Raw genomic sequence first — 16,261 nt, forward strand, 5'->3', positions numbered from 1 at the left:
TCATAAAATAAGGGAAGTCAGGGCTCACACAGAAAGATATAGATGTTCATTTTTTCACGCTGTTCGAGATTGTTATAATAGAGAATTATTATGAAATAATAATGTCCGGAAAGTTCTGGTTGAGAATTACGAATGATTTAGGAATACAGGAGATGACTCACCAAAAGACAGAGGTGCTGCATTGTCGATAGATACACAAACAAAAGGTACAGAGCTTTGCTGGCTTTTGGAATGAATTTCCTTTTCCAAGCTTGCAGGAGAAACATGCACAAAACCACATGCTTGTCACCCTATACTGTGCACAGTTCGACTGGCCAGAATTATTGTTAAGCTGGTTCTACAGGCACTTATAAGTGTGATTTGCAGAGTACCCATGTAGATGTTGATGTAGCTACAGCTGACTTTAACATGTGAACTATCAGGCATAAGTGAGCGTGTACCTCTGTCTGTACTGTCTGTTTTAAAATACTGGACAGACACAACGAAATTTTATGAAATGTAGTCGGCAACACAAACTCAACACACTAATGGCTATTGCGTTTAATACTTATTTCAAAAAATATAGTGGAAATTTCAGTCCTTTGACGAATGGCATATGTTGTCATTTGAAACTTGATATAAATATGCTGTTAGGGTGGAGTACTCCTGCATTATAACCATCAGCAAGAGTACTTATTTTTCACCATAGGCCAATGAGAAAATGGCTCTGAGCACTATGGGACTTAACAGCTATGGTCATCAGTCCCCTAGAACTTAGAAGTACTTAAACCTAACTAACCTAAGGACATCACACAACATCCAGTCATCACGAGGCAGGCCAATGAGAAAATCCCTGCAATATTAGGAGTGGTTGCTTCAAACCATAAGGCACTCATTTCAGCGTGCGAGTGCGCGCACACACACTTGGAATATAGGGCAGTGCTGACCCTCTGTTTTTTTTCCCCCCCTTAAAAAGAGGGGGGGAAGGGGTGGAAGGGACGAAGGAAGGGAGGGACAGATGGAGGGAAGTATTCAGTAACACAAATAGCAATGCAATATTTTAGTATTTCGATACGAATATACTTTCCACTTCTGCGATATTCCGCAGAGATAATTTTTAATCAAAGTATGTAAAAATAACAATAACAACTTTTTTAAATTTATATTTTTAGCTTAGATAAAACACAAACTTAATTATTACAGTAAGTCAGTCTTTTCCCTTTTTTTAAGCAACAGGCTCTTGCAGCCTAAAACAATCACTAACAATTTTCCATTTGTCTCCTTCTGCTGTTATAACAAAATTTTGCTGGAATGGCCTTTGTGCCTTATCTTGAAATTTCACAAATCCACTAACTTGTACCACAAACGTAAGCTGACTAGAGACTGCAACATCTGCAATTCAAAGAATTAAAAAAGTATAGTTGTTAAAGATAAACTATCTTACACAATACTGAGAAGCCAATACATGTTGATGGTGCATATCTATTCACTTGCACTTCCCATATAAGTACTGTTAAAGAAATACTGACATATGAATCGAGAGACATTCTTCTCATTACTACAATCTACTTCTCTCTTCTTCTTTTTTTTTTTTTTTTTTTTTTTTTTTTGTGATCTTCAGTCAGGAGACCATTATAACAAAGTATGGCATTTGACTGTTTTCTGGAAATTGTGTTAAGCTAATTATTTTTTATACTCTCCTTTATTATACTCTCCTAACATGCTTTTTCCCATCTAGAATTTCAATATTCTTTTATAAAAATAGAAATGAAAATCAAATAATTTGGACGTTCGCTAAAATGCTCCATTCGATTCATGTGTTGCCTGTGACGTCACTGGCTAGTTCACTGCTGCTACTGTCATAATGCTAGTTCACAGTGATGTATTGTTTTGGATTTTACATTTCAGAAAAGTGTTACAAATGGTGTGTAGTACCCAGGGTGTATACGCAGACAAGGAAAAAAAAACTTCCCGGATTTTCCCCTGATATCCAGGTTAAAAAATACACTGCTTCCCAGGTGAAAATACACTTTTTCCGTGCTAAGTGGCAGTAGGTTTTCTGTAGATTTTCCACCAGAAATGTAAAACTTATCAATCCTTTTGAATGGGTAACATTTTATACACTGGCATAGAACTTCCCGGCACATTAAGGGGGAAGGGGAGGGAAATCGAGATTGCGATGCCCTTTTGTAAGCCAATCATATCTCATGCCACGTGATCTCACCTGCCGATGACAGCAGATATTCAGAGGATAGTACATGTGTTGTAATCACCCAAAAAAAAATGTTAATGGTTTGCATTAATATACATAGTATAGCTACAAGAGAAGCTAAGCTATCACATGTAATACTGATCTTTTTTTTTGCTTGTGTTATACTTTAAGATACACCACACAAATGTGCCAGTACATTTAAAATAATGACATAAATGTCTGATATTCTGGGCTTGAAATTCTTCTTAGTGGCTGGTCCTCAATGTGTTAAGTTTTAAACGAGAGTCAAATGCTCTGTGATTCACAAAATTCATCCCACATTCTCACACTTAACATAATTCATCTCGTGTGCAAGGAAGTAGCACATTTCAAACCAGCATTCGCAGTACGTTCCCGAGACTGTTAGAAATAAGTTCCTTTTAGCAGCTGCCAGAGAGCACCAGAAAACAGACATTATTGCATGTGCGCAGCTGCGGCTATGTAGGAAGCCCGGATATTAATATGTATAATGTCACACATGGCAGAAGATGAAAACATGCACTTGAAATTCAGTGAACAATTGGAACTAGCCAATACTGTGGAATGAAACACTTTGTTTCAAATAAACTGACTGCCTCAGCAGAAAAGATTAATAAAGCCAAAGTTCTTTAGCAAATTAAGAAAAATAACTTCATTGTTCAGCAAGGTGATTAATGCTTGACTGCCAGAAACGTGGAAATAAAATAAAATCAGAAAACTGAAGCTAATAATATATTTTTACCTTCTGTAATTATGCGAGTGTATTTTAATTCACTTGATAGCTCCTGGCCACAGAAATCTATTTTGTTTTCATTTGATGTGGGAGCTGTAAATGAAGAGGAAAAAGCGAAATCACTTAACAGAAACACGGGTCATGTGAAGACTCCCCCCCCCACACACACACACAACTCTGCACATGCGCGAACCTGGCAGCTAGGGTGCATTATAAATTTTTTTTTCATTAGCATCTGACTGCTTGCAGCTGCTGCTAGTACAGCTAACAACCACACTTCAAGCAGCTGTAGATGGGAGAAGGTACTGCTCATACGCGAGTCAACTGTGCATGCATGCACATGAGCCCGCTGGCAACTGCTGAAACAAATCTAAAGTAAACAGTTGTGATGTCACACTCATAGAAAGCAGTTTACTGTTACGAAGTATTGCATAGTCTTCACCCTAAGGCTGCTGACATATGGCGCATTTCCTTTGCAAATAAAGAAAGTTTTATTTTGCTTTTTCTCTCGTTTATATATTATTGTTGCAGTATTATTCTCCAGTAGCAGGATACAGTAACATTCTTTGCTAGAATATCAGTTCTTACCAGTCAAAATTACCTAAAACTAACTGAAAACTGAAACAATGAAAAATTCCTGGAATTCCGAAAAATTTCAGGGTCTTTCCCAGATTTCCCAGGTGGTATACATCTTGAGTACCATACTGTACTAATCCATCTACAGAAACTTCTGAAAAGCTGTTTTAGAGTGTTCTGGAAAACGAGAAGATGTGCAAAATGTGGTTGCACTGTACCAGCAAATTTCTACCACATAAACACACAAGTTCGTGAACTTAATTAAAAATATGTTGCAGAGTGAAGTTAACATTAACATATCTCCGAAATACGATCTTCCATTGTTACAACAGAGGATAGCAACTCCTAATGCAAAATGTCATTTTACGTAACTGGTTTGAATCCAACCTGACAGAAAATTTTAACTTATTTGTAAAATGACTCAACAGTCTTCTCAAATGAAAACCAAACCACAAGTACAAAACTTCACCACACTGACCAGAAACAGAATATTATTGTGTTTTCCTTGCTGTTTGCATGCACTTACTTTTGTAATCACTGTTCACACATGTAACCTTCAAAAAGATATTTTCTAGTTAATGTGACGTTTTACGTTATTAAAAAATATGTTTATATCTTCTTAGTGTGTAACTAGGATCCTTATTGTTTAAAGTTTTGCAGTTTCATTATCTTACATAAATATGAAGTGTGCTTCTGACACTAATGTTATTTTACACTCACAAACATCACAGCCCTTACATTTGTGTCACATCCGTTTTGTACATTTTTTACATCTCTCCATATTTTCTCATCATCCTACACCTCACTGTACTGTGAACATATGGTTATATCTTCACTACTACTAATGCTTTCCGAAAAAGTGAATTTTTTGTTCCCAAAGTAAATGCATTTATCCTCTGTTGTCCGTTTCTCAGACTAAAACTAATACGAAGCTGTATACAGGGTGTTTATAAATGAATATTGGGGTTTTAATGCTTTATAATATTTATTATATGAAACTTACAGTTATAAATGATACGTAAAATGAAAGAGCAACTCAAACAATTTTACCAAGAACCTTATACATGTTCAATGTGAGCCACACATCAAGGCTATAGCTGAGTTCTTCCCAAATGTTGGTAAGTGTGTCTTCAGTGATTGAAGCAACAGCTGCTTCAATCCGGTTTCTTAATTCAGGGAGGTCTGCTGGTAGAGGAGGCACGTACACAAAATCTTTGATGAAGTCCCAAAGGAAAAAATCGCATGGCGTTAGGTCGGATGAACGTGGAGGCCATGCGAAGCAAGCCCTGTCATTGGGCCCCTTGCAGCCTATCCAGTGCTTGAGTACAGAGAAGTTCAACCAATTGCGTACTTTGCTATGCCAGTGAGGTGGCGCACCATCTTGCTGGAAAATTAAGTTCTCTGGCTCATCTTCTTCCAACTGAGGGAAGAGCTACTGATGTAAGAACTGTCAGTTACAGTAGGTTCACCATAAAAGAAAGGCCCATAAACTTTCTGTGGGATCCGACACAAGGCACAGTCACTTTAGGGGAATCTCGTTGCATTTGTACAACCTCGTGAGGATTTTCTGAGCCCCAGATGCGCACATTGTGAGTGTTAACATGTCCACTAAGGTGAAAGATCGATTCATCACTGAAGACAACATGATCCAGAAAATCTTTATCATCATGAAACAACATTTTGTTTGCGAAGTTGACACTTAATACATAGTCTGCCAACTTTAGAGCCTGTAATAGCGATAAACGGTAAGGACGTAATTGTACGTGTTTTCTTAAAACTTTCCAAACAGTCGACAGGGGAACTTGTTATTCACGACTAGCCTTCCGGACTGATTTCTTTGGGCTACGAATGAACGACTCTCTCACTTGCTCAACAGTCTCTCCACTAACTCTTCGTTGTCCTGTGCTTTTCCCTTTACAAAGGCAGCCATCATCTTCAAATTGATGATACCATCTACGAATGTTATCATCACTTGGAGGATCAAAACCAAACTTCAGCCGGAGTGCACATTGCACAGTAACTGCAGATTCAGTCTTTGGAAACTGCAAAGCACAAAACGCTTTCTGTTCACTAGTCGCCATCTTCGCTACTACTGCTGTCTGGCAGATTGCGGCGGAAACATTAGGCACTGCGCATGCACACTGATGGCAAACACGACAGTTTGAGTTGCTCGTTCATTTGACATATCATTTATTACTGTAAGTTTAATGTAATAAATATTATAAAGCCTTAAAACCCTGATATTCATTTATAAACACCCTGTATAATACAGCCGACAATCAAAACAACTGCTACTATCAGTGCTTGCTGATGCTATTTTCGTATTTCATATAAAACTTTAAAAATATATGATCCTTCCACGTTTCGAACATGTGACCTCTTTCACTACAGCTGAATGCACTATCTGTTGTGCCACAGAACACCTAAAGTATGCTGTGTCTCTGCTGAGTGTCTTTTAAACAGGAAATCAGCACTAAGTTTTACCAAGACTAATTTTGTTGTGTTTTGGGTCATAGCTCTTGACTGACAGTCAAGAATTTAATTATAATATACAGACACATTTGCAAAAGTTCTAAAACTCTTTTGTTTTGAGCAAGTTTAATGATGTTGCCAGGAGTGAGGAAAAGAATGTCCATCGTTGCAAATATCACTGCTCTAAATGGGTGAGGCATAAATGCATCAATTTTTGCAAGGCTTCCACTATCAGCATTCACATAATTCCTTTTTATTGTTAAGTAAAAGTTGTAACTGCATTTTCCATCACTAAACAGCTAAGCTGTTCACAGTAAAAGTAAGTAAAAACCCTGTAACTTCAGCTAATGCTCCTATAATGTGAGTATAGCTTCGTCTTACTCCTATGACGTCATCAGAGCTTCAGCCAGTAACACAGTGTTTTCGATCACATGACCAGATCTTTATATTTAATGATTTTTAAGCTTTAATAACATAAAAATACTATACTGTGAGAATAATGACTGTAAATGCTACTTAAATGTTATAACTGATCAGAATAACAACAATCTGAACTACATTTTTAATACAGGAAAACTGCCTATTCTCCATGCTACTCTATTCAATCACGCACAATTTAAGGAGCCATTGTACAGGCAGTGCTGGCCCATTGAAAAGCCTTGTATTCTTGAATTGTGGGAGTAGAGTAGAATTTAAAACTGGTCTGTAGCATAGCCTTAAGTCCAGGGGCAGTTATGCTAAGGTTGGAAGGTAAGAAACTGACTAGGTTAATAATTCCCAAAATTCACTCTATAATTATTAGGTTTTTCTTTATAAAAACTGAAAGCTGCCTTACATAACAGAGGAATCCCAGAAGTGTCCTTGTCCAAAGACTGTACATCAACAATGAAAAATAGAAGGATTGAATAACAAACTATTACAGAAAAAAATAGGAACACGAAAAACAATCTGGAAAAGAACAGGCATTGCAAAGATTACATGAATAAATGGGATCTATTTCATCACTGGGCAATGGAGAGCCCAAGAAACACTCTTGACAACACTGGCACACAGCATATGAAACACGAATAGAAACATGCCCCCCCCCCCCCCCTCCATATGTCACAGGTGTATCTACGGTAAATTACAATGATCCAAATAAACAGCATCTTAACATTGGTGCTATGTAGCATCTCACTCAGAATGGACACTATTTTGTTTCCTACTGTGGATGTGCTGTTCCTGAAGTGTTTCCTCTGCAAAACAGATGGCAATAAGGTGCATATAGTCTAGTTTGTTCTCAGTCAAAGCAGCTGCCAGTAGCAGCCGAAACACGAACTTTGACTAAAGAAGTGTTAAAATTAAGAAATGGGCCAGCGAAGATATTGTAATGTAAAACATGTACATTGTCTAACCAGAAGAAGAATAATTAAGTGAATATAGTGACTCCATTTGGTCATTAAAATACACATGTTTTTAAGGGAATGAATATCAACAAAGAAGTCTGCAAAGATGAAATCTCTGATGGATTTGGATTGCGGAAGATACATAGATACAATTTAAACAAATGAGCAACTGCTGTACAGTTACTGTTGAAGTAATCCATTCAGTTTCCATTGGACCAAAGAGTACAGCACATGTTTGGGGCTGCAGGTACGAAAAGGACATAGCCAAAGGGAGGGTCTTGGGGTCCGGACACCCCTATCACCTAACTGAAATTACGTGTATTATATTTGCCATGTAGCAAATCTGTAAGATATTTTGATTTTCATTCATACAATGAAAAAGTGGTATGCAGTATTGATAGTCAAGGCCATCGATAAATTAACTATCCATACCACTAGTTGCTGTTACCATCCCTCCTTTAGCTAAGACAACTACTGGCATTGTTGCCTTTACTTGAGCTCAGTAGTTGTTTTGTTAATCAGGTAAGTTCTTACTTGCAGTTGAATTTAATCTAAGTGCTATCATTTATTGATTTTGTGCTGTTATGGTACCTTCTAATTATGGATAAGTTTGTAGCAAGAAAGAAGAAGAAAATGGATTTTATTCGTCCATTTGCACTAAGGTAAGTTAAAAATACATATGCACCACTATAACAGCCTAATTACCTACATATAGCAGTTTAATGTCAGTACTGAAGTCTTTATTTGGAGACTGGCAGAACTTTGGGGTTTCAGTATTATACAAGGTAGTGGAGTGGAAAACATCCTTACAAATAACATTAAATACGAATAAATGCACAAAAATATGCTTTGATTTGCCAGTGTAGCCCAAACCTCACGCTGGTTAACAAAAACATCGTGCAAATGGTGATTGTTGCATTTCTTTAAAAAAAGTTGCACAAAATTCTATCGTTGGTAGCCCACGTGGGAAAATATCATTCCAATCTGGTTGCCCAGATGGTACTCAATTATGAAAACCAGTTCCGATATGGAACAATGAGGAGTAGCTTGTGGAGAGCAGAAGGGGTATGTGATAGCTCAGTCTATAATTCATTCATTTCTAAAACAAATTAAATGTGATAAATGACAACTTATGTTGTAGAGGAGTTTATTAGCATCACAGACTGTATAACCAAATTATCATGAATAAATACCAACTCATTTATGAGGTTGCAAACATTAGAGGTCTAGCTGAAATCAATGCTAAGATCCCAAAACTGTAGTTGATAACACTTCTGTAGTTTGTTTTGTTTTATAAATAAATTTGATTGCTACTGTTTCAAGTTGACTGTTCAAATAATAATTTTTAATGAAGTTCATCACTTGAGAAACTTGAAGAAATGCAATTAAATGAAAGATACTTTAATAAAATTTGAGACTGAACTGAGGAACTTGGTACACTTTATGTATTGAAGGAATTCTCACACTTCGTTTCAGATAAGTTGTAAACTTAAATACAAGATAGTAGAAGGAGAAAAATAGCTATTGTCAAGAGAGGTTTGAACTTTATAAGTTTCAACCCAATGTTTTAGATTCTTCTGTTTTACGAGAGTGAACCTTATGTTACATGACTGAGCAGTGTTTTGTTAGCAAAGAGAAAATACTTTATATTAGAATTTTAATTCATTTTGCAATAGAAAGAAGTTATCATATTGCCACATAATGAAATACTTAACTGTGCATTTGGGTACTATATTGAAGAGAATATATGTTATACCTTTTTTAAGAAAAGCTTTTCTTTCTTAATTTTATAGACCAAATACTATTTGTATGAAAGCCTCTCGAAACTGAGAGCCTCCTGAAAGCAAATTATTTACACTAAATTAAAAAATAAATGTGTTTTCAGAATAAATGAGAAACATAGGACTTTTGAAGATGCTCTTTAACAAACTGGACCAATCCCCCACCTTTCTGGCAAAATCCTAGCTATAGCCCTGCATGTACATACATTATGTGACCAGAAGTATCGGGACACCAGCACAAACAAATGTTTTTCATATTAGGTGCATTGTGCTGCCACCTACTGCCAGGTACTCCATATCAGCGACCTCAGTAGTCATTAGATATCGTGAGAAAGCTCCGCGGCACTCATGGACTCAGATAGAATTGGAAGGAGAATCAGCATTGGCTGTATTTTTTGTTTTATTATCCGCAAAATTGATTTTCGGTCACTTAGTGACTATCCTCAGTGCTGTAATATACATTTAAAATTGGTAGGCACTGGTATCAATAAGCTTAGAGTGATCACATAAACTGTTGATACCAGTGCCTACCAATTTTAAATGTATATTACAGCACTGGGGATGATCACTAAGTGACCGAAAATCGATTTTGTGAATAATAAAACAAAAAATACAATCAATGCTGATTCTCCTTCCAATTCTATCCACTATTTGGTCATAGTGTACAGAACACTCCATGGAGTCACCAATCAGCTCATGGACTCACTTCACATGGTCAGGTGATTGGGAGTCAATTACATCATATGTCTGTATGCAAGATTTCCACAGACCTAAACATCCCTAGGTCCACTGTTTCTGATGTGATAATGGAGTGGAAATGTGAAGGGACGTGTACAGCACAAAAGTGTACAGGCCGACCTCATCTCTTGCCAGACAGAGACCACAGACAGTTGAAGAAAGTCGTAATGCGTAATAGGCAGACATTTATCCAGACCATCACACAGGAACTCCAAACTGCATCAGAATCCACTGCAAGTACTATGACAGTTAGGAGGTGAGAAAACTTCAATTTCATGGTCGAGCAGCTGCTTACAAGCCACACATCAGACCGGTAAATGCCGAAGGACGCCTCACTTGGTGTAAGGACCGTAAACATTGGATGATTGATCAGTGGAAAAACGCTGTATGGAGTGACGAATCACAGTACATAATGTGGCAATCCGATGGCAGGGTGTGGGTGTGCCGAATGCCCGGTGAACGTCATCTGCCAGTGTGAGTAGTGTCAACAGTAAAGTTCAGAGGTGGCGGTGTTATAGTGTGATCTTGTTTCTCATGGAGGGGGCTTGCACCCTTGTTGTTTTGCATGGCACTATCACAGCACAGGCCTACATTGATGTTTTAAGTATCTTCTTGCTTTGCACTGTTGAAGAACAATTTGGGGACGGCAACTGAGCAACACGATCGAGCACCTGTTCATAATGCTTGGCCTGTGGAGGAGTGGTTACACGACAAAAACATCGTTGTAATGGACTGGTCTGCACAGAGTCCTCACCTGAACACTAGAGAACACCTTTGGGATGTTTTGGAATGCTGCCTTCGTGCCTCGCCTCACCGACCTACATCAATACCTCTCCTCAGTGCAGCATTCCACAAAGAATGGGTTGCCATTCCCCAAGAAACCTTCCAGTACCTGATTGAACATATGCCTGCAGGAGAGGAAGCTGTCATCAAGGCTAAGGGTGGGCCAACACCATACTGAATTCCAGTGTTACTGATGGAGGGCGCGACGAACTTGTAAGTATTTTTCAGGCAGGTGTCCAGATACTTTCGATCACATAGCGTATGTTATGTGCATCTCACTAATCTTATAGACAAAACAAAATTATTGCACAAAAAATAAATTAAGAGAAAACCATTGTTTGGCAGGTCTTTTAAATTGTAATGATAATTTTTACACAAATGTCAGTCCCACCTCAACTAACAAAGTGATCGCATGGCAATCAGATTTTTGTAATTTTTTATATTTGTAGTACATGAAGTTCAGAACTCAAACATACCTCTCCCAAAGCAGTTTGATGCAACACTGAAATATTCTTGAGAAAATCGACTTTGAAATTTTTCCAATTATGTTTAATATACTAAAATATATTTTTTGATGAGCAGCATGGCTCTGTGGTAGAGTGCTCGCTCCTTGTTCAATTCCATATGGAATCAAATTTTTAAACAAACGTGCATGTTCTAGGAGCATTTCCATGACCCGTAAAATACATAATGCATATGAGACTGGTAATTACTAGATCTGTAAAGTTTGAATACCTGTATCATTTAAATATAGAATTCATAAAATATATGCAAATTAACACAGCTAATTGTCATTTTTAAGAAAAATGTGTGTCCTCTTATTTCTAATTATATACAGCACATAAAAATCTCCTCCTCATTGCAAACAAAAATTCTTAGTTACACATCTGTTACAAAAGACTGAAGAGTTAAAAAAGTTATAAACTGATTTTTTTATTGTTTTGTATTTTACACTTCACACACATGCCATAAAACATGGTATATTTCAGTTCTGAAACTTCACGTACCATAAGTATAAAAAAACTACAACAATTCTGCTTGGCATGTAGTACACTAGTGGAAATCAAATACAAGCAATTTTTCAATTTATCATACAGTTTCAGCCTTCTACATGAAAAAATCCTGACAAGAACACTAACTTTGTGTCCACAGGTTCTTCTGTAGGAAAAAAGAATGGAAAAATGCTGATGCAAATTGTACCGTTCAAGGGGTACCACATCATCACCCTAATGCCTGGTCAAACACAGAACATGACAGGTCCAAACAATTATTATCCTACCCGCTGCTTTATACCTTGATCCAAATTCTTGAATGATTTCTCCACTTATACCTCAAAAGGCTCAATTCCTTCTAAACCATTCCTGGACAAAGGAATCTGAATCTGTTTATTGTGACTGTCAACAAATGACCAGACAGTTTTTTTCTGTAATTTTACTGACTGTTGTCTTAGCTGGCATGCATCTTTCTTTACTGTAGACCTATTCTCAGACTAAGGTAATAAAATTGTCCTGAACAAAATTTATGCCAATTTATTTACCTATTACTGGTTGAGCATCAAGTGATGTCAATCTATGTTCTGTAGACGGTAACTGCTCATAGAACTTCTGAATTTGGTCTTTCCCAACAGTTCCATTTCCATTCCAAGAAAGGATCCCAGTATCTAAATAATATTTGGACATCAGCTGAAAAACAGAAACATGAGCTGTAAAACAGAACAAACAAGTCCACAGGCAGTGCTTCATTTATACTCTACATTGTAACCAAGATAGATATTATTAATATCATATACACTCCTTCTGAAGTAACAGAAAACTAAGATCATTATTATCCTCACATGGGGTACTACAGTCTGTAAGGCTAATTTCAGCCAAGTCACAAAATGCAGTACATAAAAACACTTGCAAATCAAGCAATAACAGCAAAGGTGGCATCTAATCTTCATTATAACAGAACTACTTTGGTTCTAAAAAATGCATAAGAATGGAAGCATTATGGTGCCTCAATTTCAGAACAGTGTGCACTTCATTGTCTTCCAAGACATCTGCCACTCTTGAGAGTGTTGACTCATGGAAAAAAAATGAACTGGAACAACCGGGGAAAACAGCAAATCATTGCAGAAAATAAATGTAAGTGTAATTTGTCAACATATGCTACTGGGGACTATATCAATATACTATGGTATGGTAGCTAATCACAATAGAGAGGAGATGCTGAGTCACAGACAGGTACAACAAAATGATTGCTAAAGGCCTTCTTCTAAAGTAGCGCTCTCTCTCTCTCTCTCTCTCTCTCTCTCTCTCTCTCTCTCTCTCTCACACACACACACACACACACACACACACACACACACACACACACAATCAAGCAGGCAAAGCTGAGACACATGACTACTGTCTCTGGTCACAGCAGCCAGACTGAACAATGCTCTCCGTCTGGCCTAGCAACCTATACATTTCATGATACTGTCATTAGCCATGTTAGTAGGGTACAATCAAACAATTTATTGTTAGCTTACACAACCAATGTATTCAAGCTATGGTGATGTTAAAATAGAATTCCCATTTGCCTGTATGTATCAAACAGAAAGGAATGTTGCAGATAGTAGGCAACATGTGAACTGTGGCATGACTGCCTATTGAGCAGTAGTTGTTTGCTACATTCATAACATGAAGGGAGTAATATTACCCACTGTGAGACTGATGATACCAGTCAGTCAGTTTAATTATGATAAGATCACTCAGCCTGCTCTTCCCACAAATGAACTGTGAAGTATTTTGAGTACATTGAAATGAGCTCCTCCTTTGCCTTGCAAGTTTCATGGAGTACACATGAACCAAAAGTTAAAGAAGCTGATGTGGAACCACTGATTCGTTATGAACAGCAAATATCCACATAAAATGTGTACTGTGTGTTCACAAGACATTAGCACTGAACAGGGTTTCTATGTTGCTAAGCTGGTGTCTTAAATAAATTGCTTACTCACACTGCTACTGCTTGGACGTAATACAATCCTTTTAACAGCTAATAATGATTAGTAATGCAAAATGTGTATCATTAGAATCAAAAGTAAAGTGAATGCTATGATATGCCCTAAGCAAGGAAGAAGAAAGACTTTCTCCAACTGAATCATGTACATGCAATTAGGGTTACAATCTTTGGCACAGTATCCACTGCAGCACAGTGCAGAGGGTACCAGTGAAAAATAGGACATAATCTCTCTTCTAAATATGTTGCTGCATTAACCATGTCTCCTGTCCCTATACTCAGTAGTTGTGGTGGTGGTGGTGGTGGTGGTGGTGGCAGCAGCAGCAGCATTACTCATCCACATATCATTTTTATAAAAATAATGAGCATGTCAGGATTACAGTTTCAGAACAGAAAACATAATTAATATTTTCAGGATTTTAATTACTTACAGGTCTAATTGGACAAGGATATGGCAGTCTATCATCATTATCGCAGAGGGAAGACATAAAAATAATCTGCTATGTGTAACATAATTTAACAACAGTACACATTATGCAAAATTCTATAGTGTTATGCTTATTTGTAGGAAGCTCAAGACCGATGATCAGGACTTTAAAGAAAATTCATTGCCAGTTTATATGCTTTTAGTTGCACATAAGAATGAAAAAAGCATCATCACAGTGGTCAGTTCAACAACATATTTTTAATGACCACACCTGGACAAGTAGCTCTATGCACCTACGAGTGCACACACGGAATGCTAGTTAGCCTGCGTATCAAGGTGCAGCAGTCTCGTTAGCAGAATGTCATGCACGCTCATTTAACTCTTCAGTCTTTCTTACATAGTTTTACAGAAACTATTCATAAAAAAATTGATTTTTATATTATGTATAGTTTTATTTGTCAGCTTCGTGGTGAACTGCCTATCATCTCACTAATCGTCATACGTATTGTGGCATTCACGTTTAGACCTAAGTAAGATGCTGCACTGAATTTGAAAAAGTTTGCAATGAAAAATACGGGTCACTATGATTTTGTGTTTGGTGCATATTATACCATGAGTTGTTGCGAGTGAAAGTTTGCTAAGATATTGAACTTTTTTTAGACTTAGGAGGAAGTGTCTGACTGTCTCTCCAGTCTCGAAAAAAAGGAATTTACGCAGCACATTCACTTCCGAATGCATGCACGCAAGAATGAAATATTCATAATATATCTCCTAAACCATTCGAAATATCACAATGAGATTTTGGCCAAATGCAGCAATATGGAACCTTCTTACCTACCTCAATACAGCCAAAGTTACAGTTTTTATTTGTCTTCTTTTCCCCCAATCAAGTGCTGTGATTTTTGAAAAGCCATTAATAGCCAATCAAAAGATAATTTGCCAGTTTGAAAATTAATGTGAAATTTGATCTCTTACGTTACAGTAAACTGACGCAATGAGAATTTTCATGTGGAACTGACCTCTCTAGCAGCTTATTGCTTCTTTAATAAGACACACGGTTTCAGAATTCTGTTGCAATAGCTATTGAAAGGTGAGTTTGTGCTATTAATACTATGTTTTGGCAAAAGCAAGATTTAATGGGGTAATTAGATAAATGCGTGTGTCACTCAAAACTTGTCACTGATAACTGTTGGGGGTGGAGAGAGTTTAGCAACTCAGATAAAAAAAAATTGCCAATTCTCTTGCAATTTCAGGGGAATCCTGCAACCCGTTCCTATTCCTGTACAGAGTGAGGAAGTAAATCTGCTTACTACAATCTATTTTAATTCTCCAGTGATATTGACTCTGATGAATAGTTGACAAGGTTCTTCAAGTTATCAGTGTCTTCACAGCTTCAGAATTACAAAATGTTTTACTGGATCTACGCAGCAAAAAAACCACCAGCACTGCCCTATTAGAAAATAAAATTGATGTCTGTTTATCTGTGGACAAAAGGTTCCAAAAATATCATATTCATTACTTTATGGACTGTTTGAGACTACTCATTAATATTAAAATAGATTATAAATATATATAATCTATCTTTAACATATCAAAAGATGTGAAGAAGAAGATCAGCACTTTACTCCGAATGTTGAAAGGAACAAAAAGATGGTATACAATTTGCTGCAAATTAGTTTCATACTTCCCAGATGAAGGGAGAAAATTGTTTGGTAAGTTTCCATTCCACTTGTTCACTATTAAGAAGACAATGGTTTACTATATTTTTGTCTGAAGAGTTAATCTTTTATCATTTCAAGAAGCATCATCAGCTACAAGTAATGGCTACATTTCTCTTGTTGACAGATTTCATTTAGCTTCTTTTACTAAAATGCAGTATAATTTGGACAAACTCGCCTTGCAGTAGCTATTGTGACATAATTCTGACACAGAGTCATATTAAACTGTCAATGGGCACCAGACAGGCAAATAACTTATGGAAAACTTCACTGTTTCAGTTCGCAGTAAAGTAAGAGAAGAAATTTCATGTTTATTTTCATACTTGCACATCCTCTTTTCAATAGATGCTGAGACTCCTAAAAAAAGTTACGGTACTAGGTTAAAAAATTTGAAATAAAAGCCATAGCTTCTGCTATATTGCCGCAGATAAGGAAATTCTGTATGTTAAGTATA

At 36.9% G+C, this 16,261-nt stretch overlaps 1 protein-coding gene across 1 annotated transcript in view; it reads right to left on the reverse strand.

Moving 5' to 3' along the window:
- Positions 1 to 1,059: 1,059 nt before the first annotated feature.
- LOC126268197 (NTF2-related export protein) overlaps positions 1,060 to 16,261 on the reverse strand; it is a 47,682-nt gene continuing 32,480 nt past the window's right edge. Inside the window, exons 3-4 of the mRNA XM_049973817.1 lie at positions 12,215 to 12,359; positions 1,060 to 1,371 (exon numbers count right to left, since the gene is read on the reverse strand). Coding sequence (XP_049829774.1) covers positions 1,205 to 1,371; positions 12,215 to 12,359 — 312 coding nt within the window. The 3' untranslated portion in view covers positions 1,060 to 1,204. The remainder of the gene's footprint in view (positions 1,372 to 12,214; positions 12,360 to 16,261) is intronic.

Source organism: Schistocerca gregaria, chromosome 4 (assembly GCF_023897955.1).
Source record: "Schistocerca gregaria isolate iqSchGreg1 chromosome 4, iqSchGreg1.2, whole genome shotgun sequence".
In the NCBI taxonomy this organism is placed as follows: Eukaryota; Metazoa; Arthropoda; class Insecta; order Orthoptera; family Acrididae; genus Schistocerca; species Schistocerca gregaria.